A 15,973-nucleotide genomic window follows, 5' to 3' on the forward strand; every position below is an offset into this window, starting at 1 on the left:
AGAGGCGATCCATCTGCTCCGCTTTGGTAGGGGGTTCCTCCTTGTTGGCACCATCTGCCGTGGCGGGCTAGCAATTAACGGCGACACTCGCATGACCTGCCCTCCTCGGTGAACCGTGCGAGGCACCGGGCAGCTTCACGTGGCGTGGGCGTCGTGTCGTCTGCGACACCGGCATGTTCCACCCGTGGAGGCGTGAGCTGTGATGGCCCCAGCACTGGCGACAACAGAGGTTGAGCAGCTAGCGCCGGAGAATGGTTGTCCACCAAGGGTGTCTCAACCTCCTGAGGGGGTGCCGCCTGAGTAGGCAGACACCCAGGCGCCGGTGCTCCCGTTGGTCGCATGCCGAGCGAGGCGGCGAGCTCCTCCAACATCGGGTCATACTGTGCGGGAGGTCCCGCGCTCGCGCACAGCGCCAAACCCAACGGATCTGGCTCAAGAAAGCGAGTAGTATCAGAAGTGTCGGCATCGTGCCCAGGCTGAGCTTCGGCAACAATCGAGGTGGAGGCCGGTGCTGTTTGTGCGGCCCCTGCCAACCGCCTGTGATGCCTCCGTCTACAGCGCTGCCTCTGCCTTCGGCGCCGGCGACCGCCGGTGGCAGGAACGGCGTTGCCCGACTTGGCCCCACCAGAGTCATGCGACCCAACATGGTTCGCCGGCCAAGCGGAGTAGGCGTTACCGGTACCACGAAGAGGGCGTTGTGGTGCATCGCCCAAGCTCCGAGAGCCCAAGCCCTTGACTGCGGGGGCTGGCCGTGCCGAGCTCGGCCAAGCCTGCGACGGCGGCCGTGGATCCACCCGCCCTGCCCGGATCCGTCCATCACCGAGGCCGCCGGCGGCGTCCGCGCCCCAGCGCCGGCGTCCGTGGGCTGGGTGGCCGCGGCGGCGGCGGCATCAGGCCCCGGCGCCGGAGGAGGGGAGGCGTGCGCTGGGGAAGGAGGGGAGGTGGAGCCGGAGCGCTGGGTCAGGACATCCTCTTCTCAGTGATCGCTTGATCCTATTGATAGGAGGCTGAACTTGTTGATGCAACCAGAATTATGAGAAAAATCGCAGAAAGCAAGGGCCGTGTGATAGAGGTGCATGGGACGCACACACTGGTCTACGGTCGGCTACAGAATTACCAGTTCTGTATCTAGATCCAAACCAGTGCAGCTAGATAGGCCCATCGCATCAACCCAGCCTGGCCCAGCCTTTTCCATACTAGTTCGGCTTGGCTCTAGAGGCGGCTCTGATCTACGCACGGCTCGTATTCCTAGCCAGCTAGCAATCGATTCCAAAATCACCGGGGTGAATTCAGATCACTGCTGATTACCGTGGCCCTCCCTGCGTTTCAACACTGAAGCTATTGCCATCATTAAATGCTCAGCAGTAAGTTGAATCCGTGTTCAGTGGCAGAGGAACCTATGTGAATGTGATCCTATTGTCGGATATTCAGACAGTCAAAGAGCGTCAAATGTGGTGATATGGTGTACTGGTCTTCTTTCAAGTTATGACAATTATAGCTTCACTATAAATGGATGGAGAGCAGTATAAACCTGGTTTGCCGCTTCGTCATCCGTTTGTTTGCCTCAACGAATCCACAACCTCAAACAAAGAACGCACCACGGAACAACCACTCAACAGCTTGGCAACGGTGAATAGCACATATCTAATGCAATGTATAGATAGATATCATATATTTTTGAAAACCATCACTGAACAGTGCACTGTGACTATTACATGCTATTTCAATAGTTTATGCAGACCTTAAACTTTTGCAGTAATCATCTAGCGTTGCTAGTGTGCTACTTGTTGGTGGTCCTTAACTCATATTTTATACCGCCAATAAGAGTATAGAATTCACCGAAAACAACATAGATAGGGGTTTTGAGCTAACCATTTCCATAGTTTTGGTGAATTAACTTGTTTTGCAGGTCAAACATGGAGACACACCTAAAATGGGTCCAAAGTGGAGAAAAGAGTAAAAGAAATCACAAAACCTATTTTGGCCCATAGCAAATCAAGGAAAGAATAAAAAGAAAACCAATCCAACGTGCACAACTGAGCCAACCCACCTCGGGAACAGACACTAGGCCCATCCAGAAGCCTAGGGGCCAGGGTGGATGGGGGAGGTGGCACCCCAGGCGCGGGCACGCCCAGGGCGGGGCCGCGCCCCTGCCCCTGCCAATCAGGCCCAGTTTCCTCTAGCGGTTCTGTGGGGGTATTAACCCCTATACCCTTACGGCTAGGCTTGGGCCGGCCCAGATCAGAGGGTCCGGTCCATCAAAAGACGACGCGCGGCCCGGCCAACCTATTTGGAGTCCCGCGTAAGGAGTCTAAGGCAGATTTGGCGATCAAGCAAGATCCTGGTCGGTTAGAATAGGAATCCTTATCCGGCCACCTATGACAATTGTAACTGGCTAGGATTAGTTTTCAGATCTGTAACCCTGCCCCCCGGACTATATAAGGCGGGCAGGGGACCCCTCTAAAAAATATCTCTCATTGACATACAACAATACAATCAGACGCAGGACGTAGGTATTACGCCTTCTTGGCGGCCGAACCTGGATAAAACCTCGTGTCTGTCTTGCGTCACCGTCTTGTTTGTGGCTTGCGCATCTGTCTGCCGACAATCTACTAACTTGGGCATACCCCTAGGTAGACTGTCGACCGTATTTCGTCGACAGTGGCGCGCCAGGTAGGGGGTATGCGTACTGCTCTCCAAGCAAACAAGATGGTCATCATCTCCGGCTCCGTGGCTACACCAAACGGCCTCACGTTTACCGTCGACCATATCACCTGGACCACCGGCTCCGACGACTTCATCGCCATGGCCACGGAGGAAGCGCTGATTCAATCTGAGTCGACCACTGCTTCACCTGCATCGGCTACGGCTCCGACCACGGTGGACATGGCTCCGACCACAGTGGATACAGCTCCGACCACAATGGATCTGACTCCGACCACGGTACTTCTGGCTCCGACCACGCCTGCATCATCTTCGGCCACGCCGACAACCCATCGTCCGCTTCCCCGCTACAAAGGGAAGCAGATCGACAACACCGACCTGCTCGACTCCATCGATCGAGTCGGCACCAAACTCGCTGAAACCCTAGCTCTGGTAAGTACAATTTAAAGTCAACCTAATGAGCAGGTAACCGCTCCCCACAACAGATCTACCCGACCAGCTTAGGCCAGTCGTCCTGCACGACTTGGTACAGATCTTGTGGTCATATCTACTCCTGAAGGATGCTTCGCTCATCGCCGGCCAGCCTCCGTGACAGGTCTCCGGCTCTCCGAGTACGAAGCCTCGATGGAGAACTACCAGGCCCAGCCCTACGGCCTGCGAAACGCTGCCTCCAACTACGCGTATAACATACAACGCTGCTCGGATCTGTGTTTTGTACATCAGCCTCGACCGAGGCCAAGCAACTTCGTCAACATGATCTGGACTGAGGATTATCAAGAAGGATCCATCCACACGGTCCAAGAGGGTGACTCCTGCTCCTCGTCTGGCATCGCATCTAACGCCTCCGTCCACACCGAGCTCCAGCATCACGATGATGAAGGCGTCGAATACGATCTGGATATCCCAGACCACGCCCCGGGGTTCCCGCAATTCCCGTCTTTCCCGCTAAGGCGAGGGGTTTGATCAATGTTGTCGGCAATGACGAACCGCCAGCAGTTGGCGAAATAGAACAAGAAAGGATTGCACACGAGGCACGCAATATTGACCGGTTTAATCGCCGGCAAATCGAAGCTGAAGCAGAAGAGGAGGCATGACGCATAAGGGTCCAGCCACGCGACCTCAACAATGCTTTCGACAGGGTGGGGGACAAATAGGTCTTCAGGACTCCAAGCGCCAACATAGCCGTCGCCATGGCGACAATGCAATGGCTACCCAACACCCCGGAAACCTAGGCAGTTTGCGATGATATACAAGCTTATCTGACGGCTGCTATGGCTCAGACCACTGAGATGGTGAATCTAGCCCAGGCTCCATCCGTTTCAGTCGAATCAAGCCATAGCCGCCAATACTCAAGTCGCCCACAGCCACTCAACCAACGTGGCTCGCGCAACAACGACCCATCAGACAACTATCAAGGCGGAAACGATGGTCATGATGGTGGTCGGGACGACAACCGCCGTTGGGAGGACAACCACCGTGACGTTCGGGATGACAACCGCCGTGATAACCGCGATAATTGCTGTGGTCACCACGGTCGTAGGGTTAATCAAGATGGCGACCAGGATCGCCGTGATGGCAATAACGACCTCTGCCGCTACCTCAGGGAACGCGATCTGCGTGACTGCATCAACTAGAGAGCCAATGACCGAGCATCCCACGAAACTTATCGCTGTATGGAATATGACACTGCCCATGGTCCGTGGGTTTGAAGCAGTTCACTCTGCACCTTCGCCAAGTCATATGGCCCAAGAACTTCAAGCTCGAGAAACTTCAGAAGTACGACGGCAAGGAAAACCCTGAATTATGGGTCATGCTCTACGAAACCGCGTGTAGATCAGCCATGGCTGACGAGCACGTCGTGTCTAACTACTTCCCAGTCGCTGTTGGGCATGCAGGTCACCAATGGCTAGTCAGTTTGCCGGCGAACTACTTTGATTCTTGGCAAGAGCTCAAGCAAGCCTTCATCGACAACTTCATTGCTACTTGCGAACAACCCGGCAACAAGTATGATCTGCAACGGATTCGAGATCGATAAGAAGAGCCACTGTGCGAGTACGTTCGGTGTTTCTCAGAGATGCGCATCAAGGTCCCATCAATCTCCGACAACGAGGCAATCGAGGCTTTCATCACTGGCCTCCGCTTCCACAAAGCCCTAAGGGACAAGCTCCTCCGCAAGAGACCTGAATTGGTTACAGCGCTCCTGGCCACCGCTAAGAAATATGCGGACGCCGACGACGCTAAAAAGATAATTATCGAAGAAGCAGCAAGGGTTTCACGCTTTGACCACCCCCCACACCGCGACGACTACCGCGGCAACCATGGTTGGAATGACAATTTTGACCGCCGCAACCAGCGCAATGACTCCCGCGACCACCGCGACCAACGTAATCAGCGGCGTAACTGCCGCGACGATTACAGGGGCAAGCGTGCTCGGGAAGACGACGGCGAGGTCAACACCGTTAAAAAAGGTGGCGGATGCCGTAACTATGAAGACAACTGCGCCAAAGCATTGAAAGGGCCCTGCCCGCTCCATCCTAAGTCAAACCATACCATGGAGAATTACCGCGTCCTCAAGTCTATCTACATGCGTCAACAGGCTCCGGATACGTCCGACAAGCCTAACGACGCAGGGGAACAACGCAACGAGGACAACGACGATGAAGACGCAAATCCTCGTCACAAGTACGTCAAGCCAACTAATCGCGTGCACACCATCATCGGAGGCAAAGTGTCCATCGAGACCAAACGAGAACGCAAGCTGCTCGCCCCGCGCTTGCTTGAATGTGGCCAACTCCAACAACCTCCTCACTGATCCGTGGCTCCCTCCGTGGTCTCACCGCGAAATCTCCTTCAGCAGAAAGGACCAATGGGCCACAATACCTGAGCCGGGACATTTTCCCTTGGTCCTCGATCCTTGTATCAACAAGGTTCAGTTCGACAGGGTACTGATCGACGGTGGCAGCTCCATCGATATACTGTTCAAGAACAGTCTGCCCACCCTGAAGATAGCCTAGGCGGACCTCAAGCCGTACGAGGCACAGTTCTGGGGTGTTCTCCCCGGATAGAGCTCTACACCTCTCGGGCAAATCACGCTACCTGTGCAATTTGGAACCCCGGACCACTTCCGCACCGACTACGTCAACTTCGTGGTCGCTGACTTCGACGGCACCTACCATGCTATTCTTGGTCAACCATCGCTCACCAAGTTCATGGCCATACCTCATTACAGGTATCTGGTGCTCAAGATGCTCACCGAGAAAGGAGTTCTAACCCTCCGAGGCAACGTGTACGCATCTTATACTTGCGAGGACGATAGTTTCAAAATAGCAGAGGCTCACGACCTCTCTATTTGCATGGCCGAGACCATGCTCGATGCCAAGAAGACCTCGGCCAACCACCTGGAGATCCTAGAGCTCGAGGCTCCATGCAAGAACATCAAGTCCAAGGAGCACAAGGTGATCCAACTGGTCGACGATGATCCCAGTAGAACGGCCCTTATTGGGGCCAACCTGGATCCCAAATAGGAAGACGCGCTCGTCAGGTTCTTGAGGAGCAACGTGGATGTGTTCGCATGGAAACCTGCTGACATGCCCGATGTACCTCAGAACTTGATCGAGCACTCCTTGAATGTCAACGGCAAGGCCAAACCTATCAAGTAGAAGCTACGACGGTTCGCTTGCGACAAAAAGGAGGCGATTAGGGTAGAGGTTACACGGCTTTTGGTAGCCGGATTTATCAAAGAAGTGTATCATCCGGAGTGGTTAGCCAACCCGGTTCTTGTACGCAAAAAGAATAATGAATGGAGAATGTGCGTTGATTACACTGATCTCAACAAACACTGCCCTAAGGACCCCTTCGGCTTACCTTGCATCACTACTAGAAATGTGTTCATCAATGACGATTCAGTCGTGACGCTTACAAATTTTGTCACAGAACAAGCGCTTTCTATGACAAAATTTCTAGCTTCGTCATAAGTAACAAGTGATGGAGCTTTGGCACGAAGAATAATGACGAAAACAAAAGAATCGTCTTAAAACAACAAAACTAAATCATCATAGATAGTTTGTCTCGTGTACCACCTCGAGGACGTGGCACCGTGGTCCCACCAGCAGGTCCCACCTCGAGGATGTGGCTATGTGGTCCCAGCATTGGGTCCCAACCTCGAAGACGTGGCGATGCGGTCCCACCAGCGGGTCTTAGCCTGAGGACGTGGCGGCGAACAAGTGGGGTAGCGTGGCCCACATGGTCCAGCTGATCCTGCATCCTTTCGTCTCCCTTTTTTTGCCAAAAAATAGTGCACACAGAGAGATTTGAACCCGAGACCTGCTGTTAGACATGTTTGTGCGTTACCACTGGAGCACTCGTCGTTTTGTGATAAAGGCATGCATGTTTTTCTATTTGTAAACGTATAGGTAAGCAGTAAGCACAGAAGCCTTGACCCAATAGCAACATCGCCCATTAGCAAGCCTATTAGCCCAATAGAAAGTGATTTCCTGGTCGCTGGATGGACGTTGTTTTGTCTCCCAGATTGCTGCGATCCCAAGTCTCGACATCTCCTATCGCCCTGATGCCCTATCGGCCGCATATCGCGTTGAGCGTGATGAACTGACCTGACAGCGGCGAGGCACCCAGACCTAGGCTAGGTGAGGCGCTGAGGCCCTAAAGGTAAATAGTAATCATTCATATTTTTTTCAATTCATTCACAATCATAGCGAACTATATATATAGCGCTCGTGGGACAGAGCAGCGGCGGCACGCATGGGTCAGTGCACTAGCGTCGGCGATCGTGGGGCGGTCAGAGCAGCGCCGGCGATCGTGGGGCGAGGAGAGCAGCGGCGGGCAGTGGCGACTTGTGTGAGACAGGGCAGCGACGGTTTGCGTGGAACAGAGGAGCGTCGGCGATCGTGGGACAGAGCAGCGCCGGCGTGTGGGACAGACAGTACAAGGTTTGATTTGTTTTTGAATTTCGTTATATATGCATGTGTTGGATGTGTTTTTGAATTTTGTTGAGTTTACTCTAATTTTAGGACTGAGTGCAAGGTTTATTTTACTCTCAAAATAGATGGATAGAAGCTGGATTTATGGGACACAATTCCCACCTGCATATGTGAAAGGAGTTGAAGAGTTCATGAAATTTGTTAGTGAAAGATACCCCGAAGACAGCCACATACTTTGTCCGTGCAGCAAATGTCTTAATCAAAGTTTACGGCCTCAGGATGATGTAAATGACCATATACACATTTATGGAATGTCAGCTGCATACACCAGGTGGATTCATCATGGGGAGTCGGCAGATACTGTAGTAGTTGAAAATTTGGAGCAGGAGGTCGAAGGAAGTGATCATGACTTTGGGATACATGTGGATGTGGCCGATGATGATTATGATGAGGATCACGGAGTACCAGAGATGATAGGAGATCTATATGCTGCGGCAGAGGCTGATGGAGAACAACCAAGGTTTGCAAGAGTCCTTGAAGATGCGAAGAAGTCACTTAGCCCGGGATCTAGCCATTCAAAATTCTCTTTTCTAGTGAGGATGTTGTATATCAAGTCTCGTTATCGAATTGGCAATACAGTATTTTCCACAATGCTGAAGTTGTTGTCATCAGGATACCCTCAGAGTGAGTTGCCAAAATCATATGATGAGGCCAAGAAATATCTTGGAGAACTGGGCCTTGGTTTCGAAAACATCCATGTGTGCAAGAACAATTGTGTGTTGTTTTGGAAGAGGTATTATAAAGAGAATGTGTGCCCAGTATGCAAGGCATCTAGATGGCAAGATGAAACTGGGAACAAGCAGGTTCTACACAAGGTATTGAGACATTTTTCACTTTTGCCAAGGTTGAAAAGAATTTTTGCTTCAAAGCGCACTTCTGAGGAAACACAATGGCACAAGAAAATGAGGATGCCAGTCGATAATGTAATGAGCCATCCAGCTGATGGAGAAGCATGGAAGGAGTTCGACACAAGGGAACCAACCTTTGCAGATGATTCGAGGAACCTGAGGCTTGCCTTAGCTACCGATGGATTCAATCCATTTGGCAACATGAGTACGCAGTACAGTATGTGGCCAATGCTTCTAACACCACTGAATCTCCCACCATGGGAATGCATGAATCCAGCAAACTGCTTTATGTCTTTACTCATCCTAGGTCCAAAATCTCTAGGAAAGGATTTTGATTTGTTCCTTGAGCCCCTAATTGAAGAACTACTCGATCTATGGAAGGGTGTCAGTACCTACGATGCATGTACTGGTCGGAAGTTTAACCTTCGTGCTGCCATGCTATGGTGTATACATGATTTTCTAGCGTTGAGCACGTTATCAAGGCGAACAACAAAAGGGTATTATGCATGTATTCATTGCGACAAGGATCCGTTGTCTCGGGCAATAAGGAGTAAAATATGTTACATTGGACATCGTCGTTACCTTCCAAGGACACATGCATGGCGGAGAAGCTTGGCTTTCGATGGTAAGCGTGAAAACAAAGATCAGCCAGGCAAATTCACTTTGGAGGAGGTCCTAGAGGAGCTAGAGAAGGTGAAAGATGTCAGGCCAGGGAAGCATCCTGAAATTATTGGAAATAATAGGAAGCGCAACGAGGGTCCAAGGATTTATAGCTGCAAAGTTGGGTTCTGGAGATTGCCATATTGGAAACATTTGAAGCTTCCACATAATCTCGATGTGATGCACATAGAGAAAAACATATGTGAAAACATTCTTGGCACATTACTCAATGTGTAGGGCAAGACCAAGGACACAACCAATGCTAGGCTAGATTTGCGTGATATGGGCATAAGACCTGAATTGCACTTACAGCAGCATGGCAACTCAGTCAATGCTCCACCTGGTCCGTATGTCTTGGGGAAGGATAAAAAAATCGAGTTCTGCAAGTTTCTCAATGGTATCAAGTTTCCTGATGGATATGCGGCTAACCTATCAAGATACATAAGTGAAGATGGTTCGAAGGTGTAGGGAAAGCTGAAAACACATTCTTGCCACATACTCCTGCAAAGAATCATACCTGCTAGACTAAGAGGACTGGTGAGGAAGGATGTATATGAAGCAGTTGCAGAGCTCGGGACCTTCTTCAGGGAACTATGCAGTAGAAATCTGAGGATTGATGTTGTCAAACGGCTAAAAGAAGAAATTCCATTGATCCTATGCAAGCTTGAGAAAATCTTTCCACCTACCTTCTTTGATGTCATGGTGCACTTGGCTGTCCATCTTCCTGATGAGGCACTACTAAGAGGACCTGTTCAGTATGGATGGATGTACCCAATAGAAAGGCGGCTAGGCACTTTGAAGAATTTTGTAAGGAACAGGGCTAGGCCAGAAGGATCAATTGCTGAGGCATATATGGCAAGTGACACCTTGACTTTTTGTTCTAGGTATATGGAGGATATTGACAATAGATTTAACCATGATGATGGTAGTGATGGAGAGATGCCATTGCCTGATGACATCTCTGTTTTTAAGCATGGTGTTACTCTTGTTGGATCTAATAGGAGCTAGTACATTAATGATGTTGACCTCAATAAGTTAGTTTGGTATGTGCTAAATAATTGTGAAGAAGCTGAGGAATATTTGGAGTAAGTATCTATTAGATGTTTTGGGGATTAGTTTTTTTTTATTTCTAATTTTTCAAATCATTCTTATGACTTAACTTTGCCCTGCAGCTTGTACAGGGACGATCTTGAGCAGCAAGGTGCACTTGATGTTGATAAAATGGTTGAACAAGGATTTGCAAAGTGGTTTAGGTGCCATGTAAGTCACTACACATTGTGTTTCTAGGTTCAGTAAATGCATTAGTATCCATATGTAATTGGTAACTGAGTACTTTTGTTGCAACAGATTGAGAACAAACGCAAGGAGAATCCAGAATCGGTTAGCGAAGGATTGTGGGCACTGTCATGTGGCCCAGATCTACGAGTTAAGACTTGTGTAGCTTGCAAGGTTAATGGAGTGCGGTATAGCACTGTGGATCATGAGAATTTCCTTCTGACACAAAATAGTGGTGTAATGACTGAAGGTTCACATGATGGGAACAACATAGATTTTTATGGAGTCCTTAAAGAGGTAATTGAGTTGCAATATAACTCAAATATTCAAGTCCGTCGGACGGTGGTTCTATTTCGATGTGATTGGTTCAAGCAAGAAGGCAAGACGATAGGCCTTCGAGATGACGGACATTTCAAATCCATCAATGTGCAGTCATTATGGTACAAGACTGATCCTTTCATCTTAGCAACTCAATCGAAAAAGATATTTTACCTACAAGACACATCTTTAGGTAAAGATTGGCGAGTTGTGCAGAAATTTGAACATAGGAATATTTATGATGTCGCTGAAAAAGATGAGGCCAGTCATGATGTGCATCAGGATGATTATTGTTCTGATACTGAACATGTAGTGCAAGCAGGGGCTGATAATGAGGTTACGCACAATATTCAAGGTGGAGAAGCCAGTATAATTGAAGGAAATTTACAAGACCTTATAAGCAGCAAGAAGCAACCTATTATTCGTGAAGATAGTGAGGATGAGGAGGAAGATGAGACAGTACTGTAGTACTGTAGTGATGGTGGCAATGATAACAATGATGACATGTCCCTAGATGATGAAGATGATGATTTCTAGTAATCTGAACATGTAATCTGGACATGTTATCTTGGCCTATCATGTTATTTGGACCTATGTCCAAATTCTATTGAAATTGTATCCACTTTCATGCAGAACTGCATACAACCAGTGAAAAATACTCTGTAAAAATTATTCCTAAATTGTAGCATGAGTCATTCAAATCAGACCACATGAACTGCATACAACCAGTGAAAAATACTTGGTGATTTCTGAAAACGATCTTCATTTCATAGGATTAATTGTCATTACATGATATAGTAGCTTACCTGTAGAGTGTATTTTTAGATTGTAGCTTACTTTCAGTCTATAATGGAGAAAGAAAAGAGTATGATTGTATCTTTAGGTTGGTGCAGAGTGAGGGTGAGGCCGTGAGGGTACCTGTATAGGCCGAGTGGCCGATTGGAGCCCTCCAAGACCGAGCCCGAGACGTAACCGCAAGCAGCCCTCTGAGCCGCCGCCGCCATCGGCCGCCTAGATCTCCCGAGGCGCCGGCCCTCAAGCTTCAGCGCCCGCCTGGATCTCCGCCTCAGGCTCAGGCCAAAGGGCACCACCGTGGTGCCGCTCGACGGTGCCGCGCGTGGCTCTGGCCGCATGCGTGCACCGGCGAGGGGTGCCACGGCGGAGCCACCATCCCCGCGTCATGTCTGCTGTGAGCTCTCAGCTGTGCTCTGTCGCTCGCTGGACTGAGAGAGAAAGGGCGAAGAGAAGTGAGCTAGGGTTTTGGGAGCCGACGCCGTGTCGCCGTTTTTGATCCTCCAAAGCGCTTTCTTGGCCGTCCGATCTGCATCGACAGCGCAGAATCCTCGGGCGATGCGGATCTCATAGAGTTTATCTAAAACCGTGCTCGAGTACTAACAAACCCACTTGAATAGCGCAATGGTCTGGCCCTTTGAGTTTGACATCGAGCTCCCGGGTTCGAACCCTATGGTAGCCAATTTTTTTTGCAACATTTTTTATTAGATATTACGTTCTGTGATTTTCTAAATATTAGCAATAATATGACACTATCTTATTAGTTTTCTGATTTTCTAGGTTCCACAAAAATATCTAGAAATTAAAAATGAAATACTTGAGTTATTTTCAAACTTCTTCCTATAATCGGCGTCTTGTAATAGGTTGAGACAATACTTGAGTTATTTTCAAACTTCTTCCTATGATCTAGTACTTATATATGCTGCTAAACTAGGATGGCTTGTCCCATATACAACAACTAGTTTGCAAGCATTGTGATGATAATGAGGAAAATCTAAGTCAAATTAATATATGCAATATTCTATATTCAAGAATTTTGTACCTTAGTTCTTTTGTATTCAAGAAACTCATTTACTTTTCTTCTTCTTTTGTATTCAAGACTTTGTACTTTTCTTCTAATTTTGTGTACTAGAAACTAATGTAGTTAAAAAACATATGTAATTGGAGATGAATATATGAATTTCAATTACTTTACTTGCGAAATGGACAAAATATGAAACGTAGATGGTTTCTAATTCCTGTCTTTCCATAGAACTAAATTGTATATGTCTCTACTCTCGTAATCACAACTTGCAATGGCGAGCGAGCCTAGCTGTCAAGGTGAGGAAGAACAATAGCCAAAGAGCAACATGCCTATCAAAGAAAGGCATGCACATAGACCTAATCCTAGTTTAGGCAATGAAAACTCTGGAAGCGCTGAATACGAGAGTGAGGAGCTTACACCGAGGCTATAGAAGAGACCTCATGGAGAGGAAGAAGATGATCTAAACTATGACCCGAGGGGAGATGTCGAACGAGAAGGACCTCACGTAGAGCCAGAAGAGAATCTGACTCATGATCCGAATGAAGATGGCAAAGAACAATGGCTCGAGGTATAGTAGTTCACTTTAAGACAATGTTCGAGTACATCTGCTAATATATAATGAACTAAATATATACGTACCTATATTTTGGAATTTTCTTTAGAAATCTATATGGCTTATATTAAGGAACGGAGGGAGTACTTATTTGTTGAATGACTAAATGCTAAAAGGTACAATACCTAAAGCAAGGTAGAAAAATCTTAAAACTTACATGGACACCTCATTTTGGAGTATAATGATGACAACAAAGTTTCAATTGATTCTAAGAATGTGGTCATGCACATCCTCACAACCGTATACTCCCTCTGTCACGTATTATTAGTCGTTTTAGACTATGAGCAAGTACGATAGAGATTCCATATATCTGGACTGAAGTTCTTTACAGATGTATAATACCACTTTGTCGAAATCCTTTTCAAATTTTTATGTCATGATCATACACTAAAATAAGGTGTCCATCCAAATTTTTAGAAATTTTTATGCCATGCAACTCAAAGGAATAAACACAATAAATGTTGACAAAAAACATTCAAAAGATTCAAATCCTAGGTCTTTGAGTTTGATCATACACTAAAAACATTCAAATGAACATGGAGAAATAAAAAAAAGGAATAAACACAATAAATGATGACAAAACCCAAAAATTGAAAAACCCAAAAAAATTGGCTATCATTGGGTTCGAACCCGGGAGCTTGGGATCAAACTCAAAGGGCCATACCATTGCTCTACTCAAGTGGTTTCATTAGTTCTCGAGCGCAGTCTTTGTTAAACAGATCCCGCAATGCCAAAAAAAAGACCGCAACCTCTCGCGCCTTAGGGCGCCAAAACAATTTCCCTCGTCAAAAAATTCCGCCAAAAACACCGGTATATTTACTCATTTCCTGCACTCGTCACCTCCTCGGCCACTCATTCTGTCTTCCCCCCATTTTCTCCAACCCTATCCACCATCGCCGGGACACATCCGCCATCGACGAGCTGCGTCCCCCCCCACGAGCTGCGTCCTCGCCGACATCAATCGCCGCATCCCCCTCTCTCTCATCGCCCCATGAACCTATCTCGCCCCATCCACCTCTTTCTCGCCTGAACCTAACCCTAACCACCGTCGGATTGTGGGTCGTCGCCGCACTGGATCTGCTTCCCCGTCGACTAGGGTTCACCGCACCAGGGTTACTTCCCCTTTGACGACCACCGACGATGAACACTGGTCTACATCCGCAACCTAGCCACAACCGCACTGGATCTGCTTCCCCGTCGACTAGGGTTCACCGCACCAGGGTTGCTTGCCCTTTGATGACCACTGACGACGAGCACCTGGTCTACATCCACAACCTAGCCACAACCGCAATGGTGGCAACAAGGGGGCAAGGTACGAAGCGACCTACAAAACAAGAACAAGGTAAGCAAAACTCTTCTGTATTGATGAATTCTGTTGTACAATTATATTGCCCTGGTATCTAGTTAGCTCCATAAGCAATTCTTTTGCAGTGCCTCTAGCTGTGGGACTACCACGAATATATGCCTGTAAAAATGTAGGTTCAGTTCAGACTTAGTTGTATCTAGTGTGTCAGACAATCAGTCCTTGTTTTTGCAAGAAAACTTGATCTGTTTTAGTTCCTGAATGAAATGCTTTGCTGAATGAATCTTGGTTTGCTAACCATTCAGTCATATTGTATGAATAGTACCCACTGTCCCATATCTGCCTGTACAAGTGTGTTGCTATATACTCTGTTGCATACGAATAGTACCCAGTCATGGTTTGCTAACCATTCAGTCAAATTGTATTCTGAATCTTAGATCTGTATTTATGTATTGATGTGCAATTAGTAATCTATTTTGCACTTGTATTTGTCTGAAATAGAAGCAGCAGTCATGTTTTCTGAAAACAATTGTAGTACAATTCTGAAAGTAGCTATGACTCTTGACTTCAAATAGATTTTAGCGTGGTCTGTTTGACCATTTTAATGATCTGGATGTGGATGTAGCAGAGTGCATGCATGTGTGTTGATAGGAAAAGAGTAGTTTAGTACAAGCTAGCTTCAAAATTTTTAGATAATTTAGAGTATTTGTGCTTCAGTACAAAAAAGGTGTACCTCTTACCTCTGACCTATTACTTGTTTCCTATAACCTATCACCTCTTATCCCTTAGCTCTTCAGCAGGCACTACTAGCTCCTACCTCTTATCTATCTAGCATCTAGTATTACTACCTCTTAGTACTTAGTTCACTCCTTTTTATTTTCTAATAGACACAATTTGCTTGTTTGTGTAAGAACCTCCAAAAACTGATTATGAGAGACGTTGGGATACACGCGTGGCGAACAATTTAAAGAAGATGCAAGAATTTGGCCTGAAAAATCTATCTACTGAATTTAATAACTTTGTATCACAATCTGCATCAAAGAAGGGGGAAAAATCAGCAAACAAGAAAACAAATAGTGAAGATTCAAATTCATCGGAGTATCTCCTTGAAGATGATGATCAAGGAGATAGTGATGATGATGACACTGAATCTGATGTGCAGCCACAACCCCTAGAAACTAAGGTGCTTCTTCTATCTTCAAAGTACTGGATGGGGAATATTTGTATTGCATTTGAATGTTTTTAATCTGTTCTTTAATATATGCCCTTGCTTTTAGATGCGTCTTGTTTCCTGCATACCTGTTCTTTAATATATGGTCTTGCTTATTAATGCACATGACTTACTTGATTTTTTTTCCACAGTATCCTCCAAGGTATAGTCGGAAAGTCATAGCTTCAAAGAAGAAGAAGATAGGTCCCACCATGGCGCCAGGAGTTAGGGCTAGTAAGAGAGTGAGGGCATCTCAAGGATCACAGGTG

The 15,973-nt window shown here is 47.4% G+C and overlaps 2 protein-coding genes across 2 annotated transcripts; both read left to right on the forward strand.

Moving 5' to 3' along the window:
• Positions 1–7,726: 7,726 nt before the first annotated feature.
• LOC136503678 (uncharacterized) lies at positions 7,727–10,177 on the forward strand. Its single transcript, XM_066498675.1, has 4 exons — positions 7,727–8,726; positions 8,817–8,893; positions 9,407–9,573; positions 9,694–10,177. The coding sequence occupies exons 1-4, from the start codon at positions 7,727–7,729 to the stop codon at positions 10,175–10,177; spliced, it is 1,728 nt and encodes a 575-aa protein (XP_066354772.1).
• A 213-nt stretch (positions 10,178–10,390) lies between these two features.
• On the forward strand, positions 10,391–11,230 carry LOC136505922 (uncharacterized). The gene is made up of 2 exons (XM_066501046.1): positions 10,391–10,429; positions 10,517–11,230. Exons 1-2 carry the CDS (start codon positions 10,391–10,393, stop codon positions 11,228–11,230), a joined length of 753 nt encoding a protein of 250 aa, XP_066357143.1.
• The last annotated feature ends 4,743 nt before the right edge of the window (positions 11,231–15,973 follow it).

The sequence above is a fragment of the Miscanthus floridulus genome, chromosome 14 (genome assembly GCF_019320115.1).
Source record: "Miscanthus floridulus cultivar M001 chromosome 14, ASM1932011v1, whole genome shotgun sequence".
Lineage (NCBI taxonomy): Eukaryota > Viridiplantae > Streptophyta > Magnoliopsida > Poales > Poaceae > Miscanthus > Miscanthus floridulus.